This window comes from Pollicipes pollicipes, unplaced genomic scaffold (assembly GCF_011947565.3).
Source record: "Pollicipes pollicipes isolate AB1234 unplaced genomic scaffold, Ppol_2.1 Scaffold_2555;HRSCAF=2994_pilon_pilon_pilon, whole genome shotgun sequence".
Classification (NCBI taxonomy): Eukaryota; Metazoa; Arthropoda; class Thecostraca; order Pollicipedomorpha; family Pollicipedidae; genus Pollicipes; species Pollicipes pollicipes.
The window spans coordinates 24,962,675-24,978,341 of NW_023596136.1; the positions used below are offsets into that span (position 1 = coordinate 24,962,675).

General features: G+C 54.0%; 1 protein-coding gene and 1 non-coding gene across 2 annotated transcripts in view; one reads left to right on the forward strand and one right to left on the reverse strand.

Moving 5' to 3' along the window:
* Positions 1-15,667, reverse strand: part of LOC119099513 (visual system homeobox 2) — a 51,780-nt gene that overhangs the window by 8,001 nt on the left and 28,112 nt on the right. The window contains exons 4-5 of the mRNA XM_037222672.1: positions 10,110-10,197; positions 9,769-9,892 (exon numbers count right to left, since the gene is read on the reverse strand). Coding sequence (XP_037078567.1) covers positions 9,769-9,892; positions 10,110-10,197 — 212 coding nt within the window. The remainder of the gene's footprint in view (positions 1-9,768; positions 9,893-10,109; positions 10,198-15,667) is intronic.
* On the forward strand, positions 117-200 carry TRNAL-CAG (transfer RNA leucine (anticodon CAG)). The gene has a single exon. It is a non-coding gene; the product is annotated as a tRNA-Leu (tRNA).

Genomic DNA, 15,667 nt, shown 5'->3' on the forward strand with positions numbered 1-15,667 from the left:
TTCGAAACCCTGCATCCGGCTCATTATGTCGAGGGATTTATTAACCATATGTTTTGCAATCAGTAAAGTTCCTAAACATGCCGTTTTTCATGTTCATCCACATGCCTCACCACGCAGTCAGGATGGCCGAGCGGTCCAAGGCGCTGCGTTCAGGTCGCAGTCCGGTTCTCCGGGCGTGGGTTCGAATCCCACTTCTGACAAGACTTTTTATTTGCAGTTTTTTTTCTAAGCCACTGCGTGTTTTTTACGCAATGTTCCTTATCGCATATCATCTGACATATTGAGCCAGACACACTCCAAGTTAAAATTCTGCCTTTTTTTGGATACCGCTTGACATAATCCTTGTGTGGTGACTATTTGTGTGCGACTCTTCGGTCGCGTGGGAGATGACTTACAAGCTTTAAAGCCCTGGTTGCGATCGCTGTACGTTGGTGATGATGACATTATGGATGTTTGTGGACTCAGGGCCGTATTCAAAGGGGCACCGCGGGCATTTGCCCCTTGTCATATTTGCACATGCATTAGTGTGTTGCGAGTCAAACGTGTACGATGAATAATCGGGATAAACACATTTTTAACGTGACTGGACTGAAAACAGGTGGTCTTGTTATATGATACGAAAAAATTGTGTGCTCCTGTACCACACCAATTTGTTTCTTTTCATTAATGTGTCCATTGTGACTGACCCATCCCATTGCCACATTACGCACACGCATAAATTTCAATTGTTAACATATTGGAATACGAAAAACCGTATCTCTTGCCTTTATAAACTGCCATTACTAAAATTCCCTTCGTGATTTGCGGAGCTGTTTCACCCTCGTATGCGAAAAAGGAATGGTTCCCTACGAATAAGGTCGTGGGCAGAATAGGTTTTGATTGATGGCTCATTGGAATTCGTCGAATAACCGACCCGAATTAGCTTAGGCTGGAATTAGCCGAACACCTCGAACAAATGCCAACAGCTGTCTGCGCAGGAGGGCATATACCATGCGACATAACTTAACAACTGCACTTTACAAACCGTTATAGGTTGAATCTGTTTTTGAACGCCTCTAGCCCCTAGTGCACTCTTCTCCCGCGCGATGCGCTTTCCGCGAAAGCAGCCTTAAACGGCACATCGGTGACACTAAGTGCCCAGGTGTTGACGCAGGTACTTAGCTCTCATCCGACAACCACGCATAGAGCTGAAAAGGCGCTTACCCCACCGGCACAAACGCCGGCAATTGAACGCCCGCAAGTCAAATCCCGTCACAAGGGCAGGGAAATGTCCCGCGTCCCCGTTCCTGGAAGCACGCGACCAGCCTGCTGTCAGCCGCATTCCATCCGCCATCCGCGCCAGGCTCGCCGGCTCACCGATTCACACGGTCGATCGGATACGCGGTCAAGCGCGCGCGACGCGGAGCGCGCGCAGTCCGCCCGGCGGCGCGCGTTTTGTCGCGCGTCCGGCCGGCACGCCCCCGCTCGGACACCTGTCCGCGGTGGCTCTGGCGTGCCGCGGCGCGCCGCCGGACCCGGCTGCCGCCTCACGGGCCCGGCGGCGACCCGCGCGCAGCCCGGCCGTAAGTGGGCGCCGGGACGCGATTAGCGCCCCAGACAGTTGGGCTCCTGCCGGCGGGGGGCGGGGGGGGGGGGGGGGAGGGGGCTTCCGGTGACGCGCGGCGGGTCGGGTGCCCATTGAGACGTCAGCGGTGCTGCCGCCGGCCGCGTTCTGCTTCAAATGGACGCCATCTGACGACGATTAATGCGGACGCGGTCGCGGCCAATGGGCCGCAATTAGGAGAAACCCGAAGACTTGAGTTTAATGGTCGCATTGAAGGTGACGGGTGGGGAAATACCGCTCGCCCTTTTGGGACGATGCTGAAGGTTCTGTGATACCTCATTCTGCCTTTGAGGTCATAACGTGTGTCGTTGAAACGCGATACCTGTCGCCGTCGCCGGAGCAGCTAATTGTTGTCTCCTTTCAGTCGCTTGATCCGGAATTGGCTGGTGATCAATATGGCGAGGTTTGGTATCCTCCACAGGCTCATCAGACAAGGTATGAAGAAAATGGAAATCGATCCGATGATAGGTGATAGCCCATGGCTCGGAAAAGGGAGTGATGTGAGAGAACAGCAACATAATTAACATCGCAGGAATCACTACCGTCTCAACCACTTGCCACAGCAGCTTCCGAGCATTCTGGATCATAAATTGGCCATCCGCAGGCCGCAGTTATTTTTAAAATGAGCTGGGGAAGGGCTGAGCGGAGAAAGATGGCGCACGTTTCCCCCAGAATACACCAACTGACGAGGCTTCTCCGCATTTGGCTAACTTTCTGCTCATTTTGAGGGGGGAGGCTGATGCTGATTTTTTCTGGGGGGGGGGGGGGGCAGCCCCCCACTCCTCCTCAACCAAATAAGAACGTACGCCCCAGCGCCTGGTCAACGAACCGTGTCCCACAGCCGCGCAGAGCTATTAATAACACCTTCGTTGGGATGAGGGTTCTATTTAAACGTCCCATCACACCTCCTTGAGGCGACAACTCCATGGAAGTCATGGACGAAGACTCGCGTATCGCGATTCTCAAGTGCCCTGGCCCGTCCTACAATGCAGCATGCCACGGCGCCGATGTCCGCGCAGACCACAGGACGTTAGCGGCGGCGTGCCGTCCGTCACTCAACCCCGCAACCATGCCGGCGTGACCACGCCAACCTACACGCGAGTCCACTACAGCGTCACACTACACCACTACACTACACTACGACCGACCCACCGCCACCCCCTCCGCCGGGGCGGTCCGCCGGCAACAGCGCCGCCTCCCGTGCAGTTGCCGACGATCTCCCCTCCCCTCCTCGCTTTTGCACATACCGCGCAGAAGCGATGCCATCAAGAACTAAAACAAATTGCCGGCGCGAGCAGCGCAGCCGGAATCGGATCGCCGCCGGCCCATTGGTTTCACATTTCACCGTCGGACGGTACCGCAAATGGGTAACTAATCCAATCGGCGCTCCCGGGACGAGCGGCTAATGCAATTGTAACCGCTCGTATTAGATTATGATCTGCGGATAAAATATTGCTGAATGGCGTCGGTCGCGTCCAGATTGCTGTCCGGATGTCCCCGGCGGTGGCGGCGCCGCGGGGGACGGGGAGGGGGAGGGGAGGGGAGGGGGCGAAGAGCCGGTCGGAAACACGGGCAGACGGAGACGCGGGCAGGCAATAAAGCGGGATTGTGTGAACTGGGAGGTTTCATTGGAAATGTAAGTCGCCGTAAAAAATACGAATTACTTAAAAGCAGCATCTGCGTCTGGACAAATGTTGCGAGTTGAGTGAATGCTGGTGGATTACCAATCGACAAGTCTGCGGGTCTGGATGGTTCGCCATTAGCCACTGTCAGCAAAGGACCTAAATGACTTCCCCTACAACAACAAAACAAAGCCGAAAGGACTCAAATAACTTCCACCTCTAAAGCTTTCCTTCTCAAGTCAACAGGCTAGAAAACCTTTCTGTTATAAGCACACACGCACACACACACACACACACACACACACACACACACATATATATATATATATATATATATATATATATATATATATATATATATATATATATATATACATATGTATATCCGTCTTTGTACTGGCGGTGGTCTTTCTACTTCGATCCTTACGGAAGCACGGACATCTCCCATACAATTTCATCCCATTTTCATTTCATCCCACTCTTGTTGGGGGGGGGGGGGGGCACGCCAGGGCTCGAACACACTAGATTCAAGAGAAAAGGGCATGACAGATGCCGTGAGCAACGGCTTCACGTTTTGTTCCATGCGTTCCCTGCGTTGCCTGCGTTGCCCCTTCTTGAAAAATGTTCTCAGCGTTGCATAAACGTGTGTGACTTCATATGCAACCAGATGGAGCGACCGGCGGGGGTCGTCGAGGCGGATAATTTAAGACCATGGTGAGGGGAAAGCATCATATTGACCTCGCTTCTTTTTATGCATCGCACGAGGTCTAATGCTAAATTTTCCCAAGGTAGTAAGGCAGAAAATGTTCCTCAGCCGCCTCCCTTTCCGGCCTCACTTCCGACGTCAGTTGACGTCCTTACACAATTTTTTGCTGCCGGTCCAGCACCAGACGTCTATATTTAAACATCCTTGAGTGAAGAAGAGACAAATCCGTGTCGCAGCGCGCCATCATTCGCCGTCTATATCCACGGAATCTTTTGTCCGGAGCTGGCACCGCGCCAACACTCTGACCGGACTCGGCTGACGTGAACGATACGCACAGGAATTAGGTGCGACACTGGCGGATTTCTCCGGCCGCCCGGCTGCCATAATAGGATCAGCGTCGGTCGATTACCAGCGGCCGCCGCCGCCGTTGCCTGGGCGACGGGGCTAATGTTGTCATCTCCAGCCAATCGCAGCCCGCCTGATTAGACCTTACTGATTCAATTACGGCGCACGACGAAGAGCGGTGCCGACGGCGCAGAGGAGGTGCAGTCTGCAGATACGAGGCAGAGGAGCGGGGAGGTGTGGGGCGCCCGGTGTGGTACAGAGGGGAGAGAAGGCACGGAGGAGGCGCCGTGACAAAGATAGAGGAGCAGATGAGGTGCTTGCGCAGGAGACACATGAAGGCTCAGAAACAGAGCAAGAGAGGCTGAGGAGGGGAAGAGGACGCATGCTGGAGGCGCTGATGCCACGGCAGGGGGGGGGGGGGGGAGGTGCAGATGAATTAGACTGTGGTGCATTGCCAGAGAGAGGCCCGTGGAGGCAGTGCTGGAGATTATGGATATCGAGTCACGGGCGCACGGGAGGCTTCCGGATATGACGGAGAACGGAGAGCCCGCGAGGCTGTGACGTAAGAGAATGCACGCGAAGGGGCGCCAAGGCGGCAGGGAGGCAGAGACCCGTGAGGAGGGAACGTCCAGGGGCGGGTCCTTGGCCATTACTTTGAACAGCCATTTTCACTCCGCGTCTCACAACACCAACGCTTGGATTCGGGGCGTCTCGAGACTGCGCTCTGCATACACCCCCTTGCTTGCACCTCCACACACACAATATCACGGCGCCCCAGCCTGTCATAATGCTTGACTGGACTTAGCTCTGGGCTGTCCTATGGCCGCAGACTTCAAGAGCACTGGTGGTGCCATCGGCCTGAGCACTGCGCCTGGAGTCCACTGAGCAGGAACCAGCGTGGTGAGCAGAGTACGCCCTACGTGGCAAATTGCCTGTTGTGTTGCCATACTCCACTAATGTTGGCCCCAGCTCAGAGCGCCGCCGGGGTAATAATCTGACGCGCTGGGCAATCACAAACGAGTGTTGTGGTCGCCAGTTACATCATTGTTACGCACAGGTACCTGTCCATCGTGACCATGGGACGTTGCGTGAGCCGCGCACCCCTGTCCCATGTCCCTGCCTCCTGTCCTATGTCCCATGTCCCATGCCCCTGTCTCATGTTCCATTTGCTATGTCCCATGTGTCATGTTCCATGTCCCTGTTCCATGTTTCATGTCCCAGGGCCCATGTCCTTGTTCCATGTTTCATGTCCCATAGTCCATGCCCCTGTCCCATGTTTCATGTCCCATGGTCCATGTCCTATGTCCCTACCATTTTACCCATGTCTCATGAATCGAAGTGAGCGCGCGCTTCCTTGCAGACTCGGCGAGTTGCATGATAACCGGCTTACAGCCCGAGTTTGCTCTGGCAAGACGACCTCGTGCATTGCAAGCCAGGCCACCATGAGTCCGTGGAAATTGCGAAAGGTTTAAGCGGTTTAGAAAAGATAATCCCGTTGGCATCAGGAAATTCAAAACAGGGATGAAAACCCCTGCCACCCACACCAGCTCAGCACGGCTCTACCAAAATACGCCTCGAGCACGCGAGGACTGGATTTGCGACTCCAAAAGCACACCTGTTACCAAGGAAATAAAGCTTACGCTCCGAATTAGTCAGAAGCTTTATTGCGGCTTCCAGGCCCTTTGATGGATGGCAATGCAGTGTCTTGCCTTCGTGATTGGCAATGACAGACACGTGAACAGACTGTATGCCGACGCTTCACTCTTCACCACTTGATTTATCTTAGATAAAGATCATCCATCGCAAAGTCCACGATTACTTAAGCCAATGAACCTCCAGCCCGGGCCGTCCATTAAGTAACCGACCAGGCTCTTGTAAGTCGCTGTTGAAATGCAGCCCGTCCTTGACTTTGTTTAAGTCACAAGAAGTATGGACACAAGGCGTTGTGTGGGAGCGGGGATCAGTCTCTATTCAGTCCGGGAAGCATGGCATGAGCCCCGTTTGACGCTTAATGCACATAAACCAATCAATCAAGCTTCGGTCTCCTCAGCACACCTCTCCAGGGGCTGCTGTGGTCTCGCGAGACCTGCAGCTATGCTGCACAAAATCATTTAGTTCGATAACCATTCGTAAAGCCCAGTGTCGGACGATTTGGCTATGTTTGCCGAGCATTGCCAACAGCAATGTTTGCTGAACGTTTTCTCAAGTTTAGCAATGTTTGTCCAGCAAGCGCCATTTTCCTAAATTTGTTGGCTTTACGCAATGCAGGCAATGGAACATGATGCATGATTCTAATAAGGAGGTATACCAACATATCCATTAAACACGCCAATGCACACAATATCTGCACCAAGCTCATCATTGTATGGTATGCACACTGTCGAAAATGGCCAGTCAAAAGTGATCCCATCAGCCTTCACACAATCTTGTCGAAGTTAATTCTGCATTGCGTGCGCCTTGACAATGGGAAAAGCTGGCAAAAGAAGCCCTTCTTAGACTACCACGCATGAGCCACATGTACCCAGTCATACTCCGCTCCAAAACGCAGCGGAAGTTTCGCGGCGCGTGCAAATTGATACCGTGTCTGGCCTTATGGCAACCAACTAATTTCACACCCGCCTCCTAACGACCATCCAATTCTGTCCAAATGACCGCTGGGACCCAGTGGTGCTGCTTTACGGGCCGCCTCCACGATAGACACAGTGGGCGCCGCCGCAGGCCGTGAGGCGCGCGGAGCGAGCGCCGGCCCGAGGGGCGGATCAAAGACAGCAGCAGGCGCCATACTGAGGTGCTGCCATGATTCTGAATGGGTGTGCCACTTGATCTACAACTGCGGTGAAGCCTTTTTCAAGCCGGCATGCGAGATTAGGCCGCCTTGTCGGGCACCGCATGCCGCATCTGCCCTACATCTGAGGGCCGCCGCGCGTTCCGCGCCGCGAGCACATGCCGTGTTCAGGGCACGCGATGGAAAGGCCACGCGTGCCGCCGCGCTGCCGAAACATGGCGTGGGGCTGTGCAGGAAAACCGACGGCCGAGTGTGTGCGCCAGCATCAAGCCCCTGTGGCTGTGGATGCGCTCGCATCGCACGGCAACCGCGAGACTCTGTGCGGGGTCGCGAGGAGGGCGGCGCAGCATGGCGTCCAGCTAGCCCACCTGCTGCCGACCAGCTCGCTCTCCACGCCAGCCGACCAACCAGCCGACCAACTGTCCACTGATCAACACAGCGTCCGCCAATCGACCGATTGTCCACTGATCAACACAGCGTCCGCCAGCCGACCAATTGTCCGCTGATCAACCCAGCGTCCGCCAGCCGACCAATTGTCCACTGATCAACACAGCGTTCGCTAGCCGACCAATTGTCCACTGATCAACACAGCGTCCGCCAGCCGACCAAAACAGCGCCTGCCAGCCCACCAACTGTCCGCTGGCTGATCAACCCAGCGTCCGCCAGCCGACCCACCGGCCGAGCGGCTTGCGCCACACCCGCCGAAGCCGGTCTGGGCTGGCGGTTTCGTAAACCAGACGGACGCGCGGGTGTGAACCACAAAGAGCTCCTCCACCAACAACGGCAGACACGGAGGCTGTGTCTGTCATCGCGGAGCAACTCATGTTTCTGAGTGCGAGTCCTCAGACACCTGCAAAGAAGCTTACGTGCAAATTAAGAGGCTCTCTAAATCGCCTCAGAGTCTCAAGAAAAACTAGGAAACACTTCATTTGAGTCTGGCTTGTTGTTTGCTGGAAGGTCTTCATGATGCACCTGGCTCCCATAGCCATATTGCTGCATCCGATGCAATTGGAGCTTGCAGCCACTTGCTTCGTTTGCAGCTGGTTGCCTACAGCCAGGGCCACCTTGCCGACAGTAACCGCCGCCGCAGTGCTACGACAGTATCGGCGCCGTCGGCGGTAGCAATAGCGACAGCAGCAGCAGCAGCAGCAGCAGTAGCAGCAGTAGCAGCAGTAGCGTGCCGGCGAGGGCGCGGCGGTCGGCAGAGAGGCACCGGCGGGCGGCAGCAGCAGCAGCAGCAGCGGCAACAGCAGCAGCAGCAGCAGCGGTAGCGTGCCGGCGGGGGCGCGGCGGCCGGTAGGGAGGTACCGGCGGGCGCGAGGCACCGTCGTAATCCGGCGCGCTCACAGGTGTGGAGCCGGCCGGGGCCCCGCCTAAGCTGGCGGCACATCACAGGCCGGCCGCGCATGCCTGGCCAGCTTACCGGCCGGCGTGACGCTGACCTGGCACGGCTGGCCGGCCGCGAGTCACGGAGCGAAAGGCCGCGAGTCACAGGCCCGACCGACTCCGAGTCATGGTCGGTCTGAGTCTGAGCACTGTGTGACGACTGCGAGTTGGGAGGGGCCGACTTAAGGGTGCGGGGCCGCTTTGACTCCAGTCACCGGGCTGTCTGGCTCTAGTCACAGAACAGCCTGATTGGGTCACTGGCCGGTTGACTCCGAGTCGCGTCTTGAATCGCGAGACACCCGAATACAACCACTGGGCAGTCCGATTCCGACTCACAGGCGGCCAGCCGGACTCCGAGTCACTGGCGGCCAGCCAGACTCCGAGTCGAGAGCGGCTGACCGGTTCGCGCAGCCTCCAACTGGTCGCCCACAAGCAGGAACGGACCGTGAGTTGGAGGGGGGGGGGGGGGGGGGGGCGATAGTGCCGGCAGGTTCGGGGCGTTGCCCAGCCGACCAAGAGTGGTCAGGGAAGCAGGGAGGTAATAGTACAAGGATGCGGGCGGTGTGGTGCGGTCGCGCTTGCAGGATACCGGACGAAATTCGCGTCTGCGATCATCGCTGGCAGGGCGGCAGTGATTGTGCTCAGCCCTCAGTTCAGGGGCCATGCTCGACAGAGCTGAGCCGCCCGTGGCAATTATGACGATTATGAAGTTATAATGAGCCGAAAGTGCTCTGAGGACATGAACAGAGACGTGCAGGGTCGCTCGCCGCCTTACCAAAGGGTGGTACCTGGTTTGGTCACCAGGTGGCAGGTTACCAGGTTGCCAAGTGATAGGTTAGGTCGCTGCTTATTCTTGAGAGCAAAGCAATTCGTGGTGCTTTTCCTTGCCCCCTAAGACGGCAATTCATTGCGCAAAAATAAAAACTGTCTTTTGAATGGCGTCAAATGCGAGAATTCCTTCGCAACCGAATAACTTTGCATGAATATTTTTCGGATGGCGATTTCTGTACTCAAAATGTATAACGCATTTACAGTCCAGTTCTGCCGCCGGTTCAGCTTAAGAACAGATCCAATTAAGCAGGGACAGATACATGATTTTCTTAAGAAGGGGCAGAATTCAGTGAAAGTTCATCACGCCGATCTTTTGCTTTCTGTCAGGAGCCATCTATGGCCCTAAAAGGAAAAAGAGGGGGCCCTGGCTCCCGCTCCCGCCCATCATCTTTGCTGCGCCTGTGAGCGTCAGCCAAAATCCATGGATCTGGCTTGTCTTGACGCAGACGGCGTTTTTTTTCCACACACGCATATGGCTCTGTAATCCTACCTGTATCCGGTCTTCGGGCAGGTCAGTCTTCAGGGACAGCATCTCCCTGGCGTAGACGTCTGGATAGTGTGCCTCCTTGAATGCCTTCTCCAGCTCTTCTACCTGGTAGCTGGTGAAAATGGTCCTGAAAAGAAGGTTAGAATATTACATGCAGTGCTATTTCTGTGTTGTTAATAGAAGGTGAAAAACACATACCGTTCGTCACACTTTTTCACGAAAATGTGAATGAAGGGCTGGAATGACTGAAAACCATACAATGCATAGGAGTTTGCATCAAGAATTTGTTCGCGCGACTCTATCATCACATTTACCAATTCCCAATAGCATCTTCAGCTTCTTACCTGTGTCTCCGCTTCTTTTTCTTCTTCTTATTCAGCGCGCCTCCTTGCTGATAGCCTTTGTCGAGCAGCTCGTTCTGGTTCTGCAGGCCTGAAGCGACAGAGGCCGGACATGAGGCGAAGCTGCTTCCGGCGGCACGTGACACCCAGACCACACCCTTGACCTCACGCAGATTCTATCCCCCCCCCCCCCCGCCCCCGCTCGAGGATCGAAAGCTGGTGGTCGACGAAGCGGCTACATTATAAAGCGCAGAGACAGCAGATGGGCCGGCGCGCGCGAGCCCGGTGGTGGAGCGGCCTGCGGCGGGGAGACCGGCCGACGCGACGCTGTCCTGACGCAGCACGACGGCTCTGCCGATCGGCAATCGCCGTAATCGGATAATAGAGACGAGAAATTACCACGAAGCAGCTCTATTAACGACCGTATAAAAGAGCCGAGTAGAGTGCTCGAAAAGTTTAAATTGGAACGTTAATGAGAAAAGGGGCACTGCGCTGGTGGCAGTTTTGCTAATATGGGCGACGTGATGGTGACGGAAAAGAACGCATATTTCTAAAAATCATAGGAGATGTCTTTCTAATTTATGAGGTCTGGAAAGGTCTTACAGTCCGCAGAAGAAAGAGGCAGGGAGGGAGGGAGAGGGAGAAAGAGAGAGAAAGACAGGGGAAGAGAAAGAGATAAAGAGAGCCTTAGAGAAAAGATCCGTACAACAGAAGGAAATATTCATACAGTTGACGTACTGAGAAAAGACTAAACACCTTCAAACCGTGGCACTCGAATGCACCAAATGCATAGTTGCAACTCCCTTCAAAGTACTCCTCAGTCGAATACCTTCCGTTCCGAAACAGACCGCCTCGACTCGTCTCGTGTCGACAAATCAGGGCAGAGCCGGTGCCAAGTAGCTGGCGGCGGCCGAGGTCACGCAAGGCCACCACTGGCCGCGTGTCAGCCTCCGGGAGCGCCGCCTGACCCCGCCCCGTGGGACGGCGGCCGCCGCTGGCGGCGCTCAATAATGGATGAACGCCTGCATAATTGATACAGCAGTTAGCACCCGTGATAAAGTGAGTCGTGCCAGCGTAAATGGCTGTTACGGGAGATAATTAAAACGGCGGCACGCCGGCGGCACCGCTGGGACGAGCAGCTCGCGGCCGGGGCGAGCCCGGTCTCGCGACGCTGCACGTGCGGACCCCAGAGCGGAAAGGCCTCGGCTCACCGGCAAGAAATGTTTGGGAGGGGCAGAAGCGTGTTTAGTGCAATCGTCGCCACAGCGAAATCCTCTTTAATGCCTGATTTGGAGTTTAGAGCATATCCCCTCACTTCCCGGCTTCCAGGTCAACAGGTTCATGTCAGCTCGTGTCAGGTGCATGTTGGCGCAGTAGTGCGCAAATCAGTTTTCCTAATCTGTTCCACCAGTGCACCTGGTGCATGAGTTGCATCAGGCTGTTGAGGAAAAAGCTCCATGCCGCGTGTCAGATTTCGTTTGCGTGAAAAAAGTGGCTCGGTTTGGTGCGCCTCAGGCCTCTTGCAGAGAAAGGCAAAAAAACGAATCCGATTAGTTCGGAGTTATCAACGTGAATGGTTGCTAGACTCCATGAAAATGATAGAGAGCCATTTGTGCAACCACCACCTGGGTTGCTAGGTCTCAACTTCAGCAAATTAAGAGCAGGCACAGCTATTCTTATTTCACACTAAAAAAATGTCGCCAAAGTGGATAAGACCTCACCACACAAGCGCGAACGGCCTTTTACGCCAGAGTTTTCGGCATTGTGAAATGTTATGCTCAACATTACCGGCCTTCAGTATATTAGGAGGTTGAGTTCATTCTTGGGTTTTGAGGGGGGTTTTGAGAAAGTTCAAGACACGCAATAATATGTAACACGTACACTATGTGTAGTACTTGTGTAAAATCTAACATCTGAAGTAACTTGCAATGGTGATCGAAAAGATAAAAATACCCAACAATCTATCGAAACAGATAATATCCTAACGATGTTTTGATAGTCTCGGTAAACTTGTGCCTCTGGATATATTGAAGGTCGGTTATTTTAAACAAAAGATCTTGTGGTGCAGACCAGACCCCAATAAAATTGCTTTCGGTGCACAGTAACCACTGATGGGTGGTTCAGCCCAAGCAAATGGTATGACCTACCCGGGTTATTTTCTGTCTCTCGGGTACGGTTAGATGCAGTTAGACAATTTCTGAGATATTTGATAAAGTCATTGTTCAGACGTTTTAACATAAGCTGAACAAATGTTCCCTTTTACAACGCTGCGGCATTGATTTTCAATGGTTATGATGACGACAAATAAATCGATCGAGACCGTCAAAAACAATCGACAGCAAAAACCGAACGGGTGAAAGCGTAGGGCATGGCGGTCAGAACGCGGTCCCATCCACAATCTCCATACAGAGATGACGGTGAAATCTGGCGCGACTCGATCAAATATATTTCAGCGCTTGATATTATAATGCACGATCCTTAGCATGCTTAATTATAGAGAAAACCGCCACTAAATCTAGATATCTTTCCGACTTTAGCGCGCTTCCGGTTCGCCCATAGCCGTCCGTGCTCGCCGAGCCAGTGGCCAAAGTCGTCGGCCAAACTTGGCGGCCGGACGCGCTGCAGCCGACTTCAATGGCCGTCATCTCGTCCGCGCCGCCGGCCGACACAATAGAGGAGCGACTCGACGGCGATTACACCGCTGCCAACTATAGCATTAATTCGTCATCAGCGTCGGTGGCGCATTGAGTCGGCGTGTAAGCGCATTAGCACCGCGCGACCGACAGATGCGTCTGATCATCCGCAGCGAATCCCCCGGCCGGCGCTGGCCGGGAGCGCGGGCGCCGTCCCGACCGGCAGAAAGGTGACTGAAAGGCCCTCCCACGCCCCCCGGGAGTGGGTGCCGGGTCGCTCGGCGCGTGGCTGGACGCATCGGCGCTAATCATGGCGCTGGGGAGGGTTAGTCACCGGTGTTGTGTTAGAGCGCGCGCCGGTACCAGCCGGAGGAGGAAGAAAGGTGGCGAGACACTCCTCCACAGGCGATGCGGGAGGCCTGATCAGTGGACGATGTTTGCGTATCATGAAATGACCGCGGAAAAACATATGGGCGATATAATTCGTGGTTTCTATCGTGGTACCTATCTCACACGCCACCGTGCTGACAGGAATGGCAGCACAAAAATTGTTTGCAATGAGCTGTCACGGTATATAATTCACCGGAAAGTTAAATCGGGTCCAAACAAAGTGCTAAGTAAGCAAATTAGTTGTAGCCAATTTAATGTTTTATCAGACTTTAAGCCCAGGCTATAATACACAGCACTAACTCGCGTCAAGGATCACCACCACCATCATCAGGCTGCTAGCTAAGCGCAGAGCGGATGTCTCGAAGATCCGAACTACTTCGGCGCAATTCGTTGCGGTTAAGCTTGGACCCTGCTGACTGGATGGTTTTTCTCATCCGCAGAAGCCTTGATCTATGGGATTTTTTCTTAACTATAATAAAGTGAATAGCGTATGCCATATGGTTATCTAGGCAAGACACCATAACATCGCATGCATTTTATCACGGAAGCTATTTGGCTGCAGCACATACTGAGGAAACGTTCCTTATTGTATGCTGGATGCTTTTCAATCGTGGTGAGCCAGGAGTCCGATGGAAACTTTTCTCGGAAAGCGCTGTTTCAAAGGGAAAATCTGAGTTCTCAGGGTTCAAAAAAGAGAACAAAGGGCTTTGTAGGCCTAATGAGACACATGCCATATATGAATCCGTGGCCCTAAGTCTAATTTGTTCTAGGGTGGTACTATTCCTGTGACAGAGTATTCCTACCGTTTACTAGCGTTTACATGCATGCTTGTCGATTTTCTCCTGGAGCGTTGAATATTGATCTTCACCGACTCGCTGCGCTTCTGAATCATACGCTCCGTCCACCACCACCCTTCGGGAATCTTCGCAAATCTCCACCTAGATAAAAGGCTCATCAGTATAACTAGATGGATGTGATACCATCACCTCGCGGCCGCGGTCGTGCAGACGCGGCCGCTGCACCCTCACGTCTGACCTGACCTGACCGATCGCCTCGGGGCCGTGACGAATCACCGCGCTCGTCAGTGGGGTGAAAAGGGGCCGGCCAGCCGGTAGCAGCCTCCCATCGGGTAATGGATGCCACGGGCGCGGTGCCGACGCCAACTCCGGCCCCGCAGACTCGCTGGAGGTGGCCCGCGAGGAAGCCAGAGGCCAGGACAGGGGACGGGTGGGTTCTAATGAGTGGCAGAGGTGAAGCAAGCCTGGCGAAAATGCCTAGGTTTACTGCCATCGTCTGTTGAAGCAGTTTGTTCCGCCGAATGTGCGAGTCGGAGGTCGGCGTTCAAACGTAGGTTTTTGACGATATTTTTCGGGGAGGTGGGGGCGATGGCGACGGCTGCATGATAAATTCAAAAAGTTGTTTTTTGTCACTGAAACATCGTTGAATTGTGGCTGAAATATTTAGCTTTGACGCATTAACAAAGCAGCTGCGGTAAACAATGTTTTGTGACTGATATATTTTGGTTGCTAACAGCCCCCTAGACCGCGTCAGACGACCGTTTTGTGTCCAGGCATACTGGCAACCTGATCACTGCATGGGGCACGCTGTCAGCGAACAGAATTAGGCCTGGTCACGCGGTATATCAGGGAATATTTAAGGGATTCGTTACTCTGCTGTAACAGCTAAAAATGCACTCTCAAACACACCGAATCAACTGCATAGTCTACTCATTTCTGCCGTTCTGACTGATGACACCCAGAAGTCTCCGAAACAGAATGAACGACGTAGATTTAATCAAGTCGGGGCTAGACAAAATGGGGTGTTTTGACGCATGCACACGGAAAAATGCTGACTCGTTTAAACATATGCGCTTAAAATGAGCAACTGGCACATTCATGCATATCCAAACAACGAGCGGTTTGACCGGAACGAGCCCCTTAAAAGTCGTCCGCGATTGCCATTGCAATATGGACGCCGACACGAAGGGTTAATGGATTCCTGAAGAGGTCCGGCTCCAATGATAACACCCTAATGGGAATTTTTTAATCTGCCGACCGCGGGCCGGTGGAGCGGCGCCTCTGATTGATACGCGGCACGTGTTTGTAGTCGGATAATTCGCCGCCGGTCGTCCGCCGGGAGCCGCCGCAATCGAAACGCGGCCGCTCGGTTCATTGTTGCAATTAGAGCCCATACCTGTCAGCACGACGGCCGCCACGGTCGCAAGCACGCAACGCGACCGGCAATTGACCGCAAATGGCCGTTTTCGGTGGGCGTGCGCGCGATGGGCTTTGCAAGCGCCCCGAGGCTCGCTGTTGGGCCTCCCTGTTTGTGGAGGATAATAGAAAGTGGTGAGCAGCACGCGTCGAGGTGAGGCAACGACGCTGTGCGCGATCTGTAGAACCTATAGCGTAGATGTGGTGTAGATTGAGTTCACTTCTCACATATCACGGCTAGACGTGGTCTGGTGGGTGAAACAAAATATGCAGGGGAAAAGACGAAGAACGGACACATACAAACGGATTCGTACAAACCGTTGCG